At 43.6% G+C, this 10,488-nt stretch overlaps 2 protein-coding genes across 14 annotated transcripts in view; one reads left to right on the top strand and one right to left on the bottom strand.

Annotated features, from left to right (window-relative positions):
- The window catches only part of BRCA1 (breast cancer 1, early onset), a 56,600-nt gene extending 47,347 nt beyond the window's left edge, over nt 1–9,253 (bottom strand). For 7 of the 12 annotated variants that reach the window (XM_014547208.1, XM_014547210.1, XM_014547205.1 and 4 more), the window contains exons 1-3: nt 8,301–9,007; nt 7,151–7,249; nt 1,497–1,550 (exon numbers count right to left, since the gene is read on the bottom strand). In XM_014547208.1, coding sequence (XP_014402694.1) covers nt 1,497–1,550; nt 7,151–7,230 — 134 coding nt within the window. In that variant the 5' untranslated portion in view covers nt 7,231–7,249; nt 8,301–9,007. Of the gene's footprint in view, nt 1–1,496; nt 1,551–4,258; nt 4,340–5,449; nt 5,453–6,111; nt 6,128–7,150; nt 7,250–8,300; nt 9,008–9,164 lie in introns of those variants that run through there. The other 5 variants (XM_014547204.1, XM_014547206.1, XR_001363935.1 and 2 more) reach the window with 3 other exon arrangements.
- NBR1 (neighbor of BRCA1 gene 1) overlaps nt 9,022–10,488 on the top strand; it is a 27,510-nt gene continuing 26,043 nt past the window's right edge. The window contains exon 1 of one of the 2 annotated variants that reach the window (XM_005875677.2): nt 9,022–9,109. The gene's annotated coding sequence lies outside the window, so the exon portion shown is untranslated. Of the gene's footprint in view, nt 9,110–9,395; nt 9,482–10,488 lie in introns of those variants that run through there. The other variant, XM_005875676.2, reaches the window with a different exon arrangement.

The raw sequence follows: 10,488 nt of genomic DNA, 5'->3' as shown, positions 1-10,488 counted from the left end.
ATTAACCCCCAACCTCCCCTACCTGTAATCTTTTAAATACTGGGACTTTTACATTTTGTTTTACAAAAGTATCAATCTATGAAGAAACTGGTCCTATATTATAGTTTGAGACGCTTCCCTCTAGAGGCCACAGAACTAAAAATTCCTGAAGCAGGGAGAGAAAGCTGTGCTGCCCCGGCACTTGAACAAGGAAAAGGGCCTGAGGAATCAGAAGGAAACCGTTGGGAAGAGATCTAGATCAGTGTGGTGACGTGAGAAAGGGGTGAGAGACAGTGGAAATGGGCTCTAGACCCTTGTTAGGACAGATGAATGGGAAGAATACAAAATACAGAAGAAGGAAGGAGCCAGCCAGCTGGCAGACGAGTGCTCAGAGGATATTCCTCCAAAGTGAACAGGTTTCCCTCAGCTCCAGCCAGCCCTCAGCCCTCATTATCCTTTTTTTTGTTGTTGTTTCCAAGTGTATTTTATTTATTTTTATTTTTATTTTTTTATTGCTTAAAGTATTACAAAGAGTATTACATATGTCTCCTTTTTTTTTTCCCCCCCCCGCCCTTGACAATCCCCCCCTCATTATCCTAAATGCCAGATGCTTTTCACATTTTTTAGGTTATGGAAGCATACTAAGAATTTGATAAAAATTATTGACTGCCTTCCCCCAAAATTGCAAATGCCCAGTTTTTAATACAGTTGAACTTAAAATTGAATATAATTCTAGGACATTCATGAAAACCAACAAATCCCAAGTTAAAAACTCTTAAAATTTAAAAATTCCCAAGAAGATATATAAGAAATTGATCACTGTAGTTGTTTCTGGAAAGGGAAGAGGAAGGCAAGGATTTGAGGTTAGGAGGGAAATATACTTTGCATCATATAACCTTTTGTTCTAGTTAAACTCATTATAATGGACATGCTTTGTCAATTGAAAAAGAAAAAAATACTTAAAAACAAATTAGTTGGCATTCAGGAAAAGTCTCAATCATAGCTTAACATCAGGGAAAGGAAAAAAAACCCTTGTTCCACCAAATTACCTTTCAAACTTTTTCTGGAATTCTTTCACCAAGAAACATTTTCATGTGGGGGGGAAGGGGGAACATATGTAATACTTTCAACAATAAAGATTAAAAAGAAAAGAAGCATTTTCATTTCAAAGGGCAAGATTCTTAAAAATGTAAATAAAACTTGAATCATTGTATGCATGAATTTTAGCCAAATATTGCTTGCAATCTGCTTTCCCCATAGACACAAAAAACAAACAGCTGTTCAAAGCGAGTTGATTTCCCACTAGATAGATATGCCAATATTTTACCAGGAACTATGGCTAAAACCAACTTATGGTGACTTTCTGTGTATTCTCTGAGACAGAATGAAATCGAGCTGGATTTTTCTTTCTTACTTAATTAAAGAAGCTAAAGCTTCTTTAAAGTTGGGTGTTTCCTCTGTTACGAAGGATAAGCACAAAAGGTAATAATGAAGCCACATAAAACATTCAAACTTACTTGCAAAATATGTGGTCACATTTTGTAGAAACAGGCTCTTTGATCAACTCCAGACTAGAAGGGTAGGGAAAAAAGAAAAAGAAAATAAATGCAGCTCAATAATTTATTTAAAAATAAATATTTATCCTTAGAAGTTCAACTTTAAGTGGTTATAACTAAGCCAAGGTAAGGTTTTAAGTTCATTCAATAGATACTTATTAAATGTCTGCTGTGCCAGGAGCCAAAAATACAGCAGAGAATATGATCCTTATTCTCACTGAGCTTTCAGACATCAAAACAGAATACACAGTACTTTTTTCAATATTCTACATGACCTATAGCACTTAAAAGATAAGTTGATATTACTTCATATCAATTAGGTTTCACTGATACACTTTTAGAGCTATCAGTGGGTGCATATCCTATATCTCAACTAGACTTTAAGCTCCACAAAGACAAAATCTTCTTGTATTTCTTTTGGATTCCCTGACAGCACTTCTTTTTTGCATGTGATTACCTTTTTAATTTCTTCATATGGAAAATTTCAAGCATTTACTAGTGCACAAATAAAATAGTAAAATGACCTCCATGTACCACCCAGTTTCAACAATTATCAACTCACAGCCAAGAATATTTTTGTCCATGGCTGATATCCACCCAAAGCCCAGATTATTTGAAAATAAATCTCAGCCATCATATAATTTCATCTATAAATATTTTGGAACATATTTTCAAAAGAGAAAAAGACTTTTTTAGTATAACCATGAAACCATTACTACTCCTAAAAAATAATTTCCTTAATATCACCTAATATATAATTAATGTTGTAATTTTCCTGTCTCATAAAAGTTTAATAATTAAATCTGTGTAAATCAGGATTCAAACAAGATCCACACATTGTCTCTGGTATGTCTCAAGTCTCTTTTATTCTATAGATTTTCCCTTCTTCTCTCCCCACCCCCATTACTTATTTAAAAAACGAGGTCATTTAGCCAAAACCGGTTTGGCTCAGTGTATGGAGCGTCGGCCTGTGGACTGAAGGGTCCCAGGTTCGATTCTGGTCAGGGGCATGTACCTTGGTTGCGGGCACATCCCCAGTGGGGGGTGTGCAGGAGGTGGCTGATCGATGTTTCTCTCTCATTGATGTTTCTAACTCTCTATCCCTCTCCCTTCCTCTCTGTAAAAAATCAATAAAATATATTTAACAAAACTAGGTCATTTGACCTATAGAATTTCCCACATTCTGGATTTTGCTGATTGTAACCCTATGTTGTGTAGTTTAATATGTTCCTCTAGTCTCTACAGGCTCGATCAAATTCAGGTTCCATTTTTTGGCAAAAACAATTTTTTGGCAAGAACACTTTTAGGTACATCACTTCAAAAGGTACATGATGTTGGCTTTGTGATTACTTTGTAAAAACAATGTAATAAGCTAACTAAAGAAAAGAAAATAAACTTAGACAAATATTAAAAACTAGAGGCCCAGTGCACGAATTCGTGCACAGGTGGGGTCCCTCAGCCTGGCTTGTGATCGAGGCCGATTGGGGCCATCTTGCCCAGTCCCAATGGGCACTGACAGGAGCCGGCCAGGGAGGGACCACAGGAGGTTGGCTGGTCGGCCAGGGAAAGACTGCAGGAGGTTGGCTGGCCGGCCCCGATTGGGGCCAATTGGAGCTGGCCGGCTGGGGAGGGACTGTGGAAGGTTGGCCGACCGGCCAGGGAGGAACCGCGGGAGGGCTCCAGGGCGTGTCTGGCCCTCTGGCCCAGTCCCAATCTGCCAGATCCCAGCAACAAGCTAACTTACTGGTCTGAGCGTCTTCCCCCTGGTGGTCAGTGCACGTCATAGAACTGGTTGAGCAGTCGACTGAATGGTCGACCTATCAGTCGGACACTTAGCATATTACACTTTTATTATATAGGATTTGAGAAGAGCCCTGGCTGGTGTTCAGTGGTTAGAGTACCAACCCACAATTGATGTCTCTCTCTCACATTAATGTGTTTCTCTCCCTCTCCCTCCCTTCCACTCTATATAAAATCAATGGAGCCAGGGTGGTGTGACTCAGTGGTTGAGCGTTGACCTATGAACCAGGAGGTCAGGGTTCAATTCCTGATCAGGGAACATGCCCAGGTTGTGGGCTTGATCCCCAGTAGGAGGTATGCAGGAGGCAGCAGAATGATGATTCTCACTTATCATTGATGTTTCTACTCTTTCTCTCCCTTCTTATCTCTGAAATCAATAAACATTAAAAAAAAAAAGAGCCCTGGCCGGGTTAGCTCAGTGGACAGGGCATCAGCCTGCAGACTAAAGGATACCAGGTTCGATTCCTGGGCGGAGCACCAAAAATAAATAATAAAAATAAAAACACCAGAAGAAACTTACAGAAAAAAGAAATTTATAGGAAACAGGGAGAATGCAGGGAGAAGGCAATCAGTAAACATGACCCTTTTGGGGGAAAAAAGGAAAACAGCATTCAAAGAACGGTCCTGGAAATTAAAAGTAAAAATGAAAAAAATGAATAGAAGTTTTGATAAATGAAGTAGAAAGTGTCAAAATAGCCTGGTTGTCAAGAGTTTGGTAACATAACTCTTATAATCATGGGGTTTCTGATGCAGCACAGGGGAAGAAAAGAAAAATACCACATTAAGTCAGAAGGCTGAGATTCTACTACCAGATCTCTTTAGGCCAACCACCCTACCTGACTGAACCTCAGTTTCCTGTAAGGAAACTGTCACCCAATCTACCAGTCTCTTCAGGCTATTGTAAGAATAAAATTAAAAGCTACTTGGGAAAATGTTTCCAACCTGAGATGACTTGTGTAATGTTAGTAGTATTATTGGGACTGAATGTGATTTAAAACAACAACCTGAAGAAAAAAAAAAGAACTCTGATTTGTTACCAAATCACTATTCCTCGGATAAACTAGATATCAAAAACATTCTCAGTAAAAGAAAGTGGATTTAGCTACACCAGATGGCTTTCCTTCTCACCACTGACTCAATTCTGAAATAATTATAGTTCACTATAGTAATTATAAGCCAAACTATACAAACATACTCTAAACAAACTTTGAACGGATGAAAACTCCAATATGGAAAAAGGTAGTAAATGTTGAAGGAAAAGCTTGAAGAGGGAATAGGAATGAAAAGACAAAAATTAACATGTCCTCTTTTGGATCCTGATGATAGTAAATGTTTACTATCCAAGTGTCTAGAGCCTGGCCGGGTAGCTCGGGGGGTTGAGTGTTATCTCATACACCAAAAAGGTTGTGGGTTAGATTCCTGGTCAGGGCACATACCTAGGTTGTGGGTTTGACCCCCAGGCAGGGCACATACAGAAGACAAAAGTGGGAACCATGCCAGGTCCCTGAATAGTCAAGGCCAATGGGAGCACAGAGGTCTTGTTATCAATACACCAGAATGGCCAAAGGCTGCTCTGGGCATGAGCCTAAATGGGATGTTCAAGGACTCTGAGCCTGGGAAGCCTAATCAGGCCAAGATACCATGAGTGGGTGTAAGGGCACACGGTACACTGTGCCCTTCAGTAGCCGATATGATTGGTGTAACTATTGGCAAGAAGCCTTCTTTATCGAAATACTATAAAAGTATGTTACTGACCAGTCTAGTCAGCTATGGCGGGAGTGAGAAGTCTGCTGGAGTATGGAGAGAGAGCAGCCAGGATGAGGTGTGTGAAGAAGTCTGCTAGAGAGAGCCGCTGGGCAGGAGACAGGAAAAGCTGCTGAGTTGGAGAGCTCAGATACCACTACGATGTGAGGCGGTGAGTCTAGGAGGCAGCATGTGGCTGCTCAGATAATAGCTGTGGGTACAGAGACTGGTGCTACTTTATGGGAAAGATTTATGTTCACTAGCCGGTGTCCGGCTACATGACTGTATGGACTTTGCTGTGAGAACTGTTCTTGTCTGATGGCCATATGGCCATGGGCTTCAGCAATAAAGACTCATTCTTATATACCCACAACCTCTCATGGCTTCTCCGACTGAGACCCGGCGTCCTAGGAGGTCCAGCCCCAGGCAGAGGGGCTCGGACCCAACACCTGTTACTAGTGAGCAGAGGATAAAGGAGGAACTTGGACTAAGTTCCCAACAGTTAGCACAGTGGGCAGGGTTTGAAGAAGAACCAGCCCTGGCGTAGTCAAATGGAAGAATTTAGAAGAATACATGGACTCAAAGCCACTCAGAGCACCAGGGCTCCTACTGCGTGCTCTGACAACAACCAATCGATGTTTCTCTCTCTCTCTCTCTCTCTCTCTCTCTCTCCCTCCCCCTTCCTCCTAAAATTAATGAAAAAATATCCTCAGGTGAGAGTTTTTTTAAAAAAGTGCTCAAATATTAAAACACTTTTTAAACCAGTCAATACTTTAGGCCTAACTACATGCCTACATTTTGAGGTTCCAAAACAGATATGTGATTAGAAGAAGAAGCTAGATTAGGTTCCAAAATAACAACCACCCACCAGGATACACATTTTAAAAACTCTTTTGAAAGTCAAGAATTTTATATAGTCATATGTAAAAAGTTAGAAAGAACTACCAAGTATCAGAAATAAATGCCAAAAGTGACTTAGAGACCAAAAGAAGGAATTTTAGCTCTCGAGACCTAAAAAAAGCTAGAAACCTACTTTCCAGCTACCATAAGTAACACTGTTTCCAGGCACAATCAGAAACTATTGAGACATAACAGCAAACTGTTCTGGGCACTGTAAAGAAAAAAAGTGAAGTAGATATGATTCCCATCCTAGAACTTTCCATTTAAATGAGTTAAACAATGACTAGGCTGCACAATTTTAGTTTAAAAACCTGTGTATTTCTAATAGAAAACAGATTTAAAAAATATATCAGCTGTAAAATATACAGTATTTGACCAAAATGAAAATTTAGCATTAACTTTCTCATCTTACATCTTTAATTTTTATGTATCTGAGGTTTTTTAATTGCTGGTTTAATTTTCTGTGGAAATATAAAATAAATGGACCCAAATGCCACACTATTGAGGACTTTTTAATCACTCTTTGTAATTATGAGTTTTATGACTTTTCAAAAGCAATTTTCCCCCAATTGCCATTTCCTGCTTCTCTGGCTCTTATGTTACATAAATTAAGCTGTAAATCTCAGTTAGCTCTTGTTTTTGTTTGGCTTAAATGTTGAAGGGCAAGGGAGAGTAGGGTTACTTATATATCTGTATTTCTCTGAAAACACAACTTGCATTTTCTTTAATCTTATTTATTTGACTCCAAATATGAGAAATAACTTTCATGAAGCACAAGAGACATTTTACTTAAATTTACTCTCCTTTGTTCAAGGTAAGGAGTAATAAGTGCAGCTTTCCAATTTATTTATTTATTGGAAGGGAGGAAGGGAGAGGCAGAGAGATAGAAACATCAATGGTGAGAGAGAATCATTGTTCAGCTGCCTCCTGCACGCCCCACACTGGGGATTGAGCCCACCAATGCAGGCATGTGCCCTGACTGGGAATCGAACCGTGACCTCAGGGTTCATAGGTCAATGCTCAACCACTGAGCCACAACGGCCAGGCTAATAGCCTAATCTTAACAGACATTATAATTTTTCCTCCTTACTATGTAAGGTCAATTCTATTCATTTGCATAGGATATACTCATATAAGGAAAAATCTCAAATTAATAAATTCTGTTGACTTACCAGATTGGACACTCTAAGATTTTCTGCATAGCATTAAGGACATTTTGTACTTCTTCAACTCGATCCGCACATAAATCCATCTCTCCCTGTTACAATGAACTTTAACACATAAACAAATGTGGTTATTTGTCTATATTTGTATCTATCTATATACTAGAGGCCCCGTGCACGAATTCATGCACGGATGGGGTCCCTTGGCCTGGCTTGCGCCCTCTCGCTATCCGGGACCCTCCGGGGATGTCAGAGAGCTGGTTTCCGCCTGATCCCCGCAGGCCAGGCGAGGGCCTCTGGTTTTTAAATAGGAGAAATTTAAGATGGGAGTGCTTTAGAATTATGCCAACCATAAAACTAATAACAAAAGCTTTATTTTTTAACATTCTAAATTTTTCATTGTAATTCAGGTCACTTTAAATTCTTTATTTTTTCACATATAGCCTCCAACCATTTCCTTCCACTTCCCTTTGGTCTCTTCCTTTCTCCAAGCAAGGGAAAGCCACAGTGGGGTGACTGGATGAGTGGCTGTAGCCTCACATTTCTCCAATCATCCTGGCTGCTTTCTTTTTCTTGCATAAAACCATAATCGACACAAACAAAACCAACACCAACCAAGGCTCCCCACCCCTGTCCTTCCCCAGTGTCTTCCACTGGCTTGCACCCATCTCAGGAGCCTCGGGCACCCCCAATGCCGGCAGCCTCTGTGGTTAGTAATGCCCCTCCACTTTCCTCTAGTCTCTTCTCGGAAACCTATCTGGATACAGTTCGTAAGGGCTCTCCCTCCCACAAAATCCTGTCTCCTCCTCTTCCCAGACACATTTCTGCCCCTATTCTTTCTTCATCAGGGTCCCCTTCTCACTTCTACCAACTCCTCTTTCACATTATAGTGGCGCCCTCAAAACACATTCCAGCTCCTATCATCTGGATTCCCCTTCGGACACACCCCTTCCTTATTCTCCGTGCCTCCCCCACCGCGCGACCCACAAAGTGCACCCCTCCCCGCGACTATGCCTTACGCAACTTCTTAGGCGTCCCGGGTTCCACGCTCCCGCTGGCCCCTGCCAGATAACACCCCCCTTGCTGTCCTTCAGAAGTTCCCTCCCCCACTCTCTGCACGCCTGCTCCTAGCCTGTCCGCCCCCCCAAAGTTCCCTCACCTCTACTCAGATCAAAGCGTCTCGGCTTTCCCGGCCCAGGAACCCAGTTGTCTGAAAAGCACCCCGCGACCGTCCTGGGTTGAGAGAGCTCAGGCAGCTTAAGCCGCGCAGTCGCAAATTCAATTTATCCGTAACTCCCGCGCTTTTCCGTTGCCACGGAAACCGGCCGCTGCGGCTGAGCGGGAGCCTCTCAGAATACGAGATCGCAACACGTTTGCGGAAGGGCGGAGCTGAAAGAGCGAGAGTCCTTAGGGGCTTCCAATTGGCCAGCCATTCGTTCCCTGTTACGTAATCAGTAAGAGACGGAAGAGAAGGCATTCTCCAGGAGTTTTCCATTAGGCGCCCGCCCTCTCACCTCTACGCTTCCAGAGACGGCTTATTATTACGTCACAGAGATTGCCGTGCTGGGGTCCGACTCGCTGAGGCCCGAATTGAACGCAAGATAGTGCCCACACACTCGCAAGGTGAGGTCTCGCTACCTCCCCCTTTCCGCCGCAATGGAAGTCTCCAGTTTAGGTAAATAAAAGGATTGTAGGCAAAAATACTACGATTTCCAGCATGCATTGCGGACCACAAGACCTTCGCCACAGTGTTCCTTGGAAGCTGTAGTCCTATGGAGAGGAGCTTCCGACACTGGAAGCGGGCACGATTCTCAGGGCGGCCCAGTTCATAAAGAGCTTCGCACACTTCTCACGTCAACAGATATGGATTGGAATGTTATGTTTGCACATCTTAAGAGAGGAGAATAAGCTGAAGAACCTACAAGTCCTAGGAAGACTACAATTCCCATCCAGCCCCTCGCATCTCGAGTAAGTAGCCCTCTAGGTCAGTGACCTAAGGGAACGCAGTGGGCGCAGAGTTTACCTGGGAAGGGGACTGCGGTTCCAGCCCACGGCTGCGCACTCGAGGTTCCGCCCCTCATCCCCAGTGTTTATTATTGTTGTGCGGTTCGGGCAGCTCTAGTCCAGCCCCCGCAAACGCGCCTTCGACCAATCCATAGGATGGTAGCTTTGAGGGACAAGCAGTAAGAGCCAATCATCTTGTCGGAAACTCAGAAACTGGGGACTAGCCTCTGTCTCTCTCCGCCATGTTAGATTCACCCCGCAGGGGTAGCAGCAGAGCTGGCGGCGAACGGTCCCTGCGCTGGCCTCTGGCAGGCGCCCCCCGGGGGCGGGAAGCTGGTAAGGAAGCCGCTGCGATGACCTGGGGGTGGGGTCACGTCGCTCCGAGAGGGGCTTGGGGAAGTTCAAGGGAGGCGTCCTGTCAAGAAGAGGGGCGACTTTTTCCGTGTCTGGGGGCAGCGGTTCTTGTCAGTGACGGGATGGGAGAGCCGTTCGTGTTCCGAGGGGCCGAGGGGGCGGATGCCGCGGGTGGGATGGAGGGGCCGTGGCTGAGAACGGCCGGCTTCTGCTGCGGGAGGGCCGAGACTCACCGGCACAAAGCGGGCCTAGGGCCCTAAGTAAAGAGAACGAGAGAGCGGGGGGCGGGCGGGGGTGACACTGTTTGGGGGCACGGAATGCTAGGAAAGGATAACGGGAAGACTAAAATGAAGTCTGCAAGGAAAAAAACAAAGCAGCAACACAGAGCCTCCTCAACCCCATCCCCTTCTTTTTAAGGACCTCATAAGCCTCCTTGGGCAGGGGACTCTGGTATTAGAAAGGTACCGTTTTTGTTTTTTTATTTTGTCCAACACCCAGCTTCCCAGGTCCAGACACTCAGCTTTCCAGGTCACACATTTTAACGTCCGGGATATCTGTACAAGCCTCTGGTGGAGACAGTAATCAGAGCTCAGGTTCCCAGGCCTGTCTCATTAAAGAGATTGTTGGTATCCTGGAAAAAAAAAAAATTCGACATAGAGGAAAAGCTGACTTGTGCCAAGCCAAGGTGAGTCAGTGGCATGAAGTTAGAATGATGCCAGTTAATGAAAGTTGAAGGCCTAGGCCCCAGCTCCCTGACATGACTGGCTTAAACTGCAAGGACAGATGGGCCTAACCATAGCTTTGCTGTTCTCCACCAGTTCAAGATGAATGCTCTTGCTAAAAGAATTTTTACGTATAAGCCAAACGGAAATAGGCAGTTCTTTACCAAGACCTGGATGTGATCCAGCTAAGCTAGCCTCCCCCACTTCCTGTTTTCTCATCAGCCGCCCGGCTGGACGGGCTCCAAAGTATCTAAACCAATTTCCAAT

The sequence above is a fragment of the Myotis brandtii genome, unplaced genomic scaffold (assembly GCF_000412655.1).
Source record: "Myotis brandtii unplaced genomic scaffold, ASM41265v1 scaffold469, whole genome shotgun sequence".
Classification (NCBI taxonomy): domain Eukaryota; kingdom Metazoa; phylum Chordata; class Mammalia; order Chiroptera; family Vespertilionidae; genus Myotis; species Myotis brandtii.
This window is presented reverse-complemented; position numbering and strand designations above follow the sequence as displayed.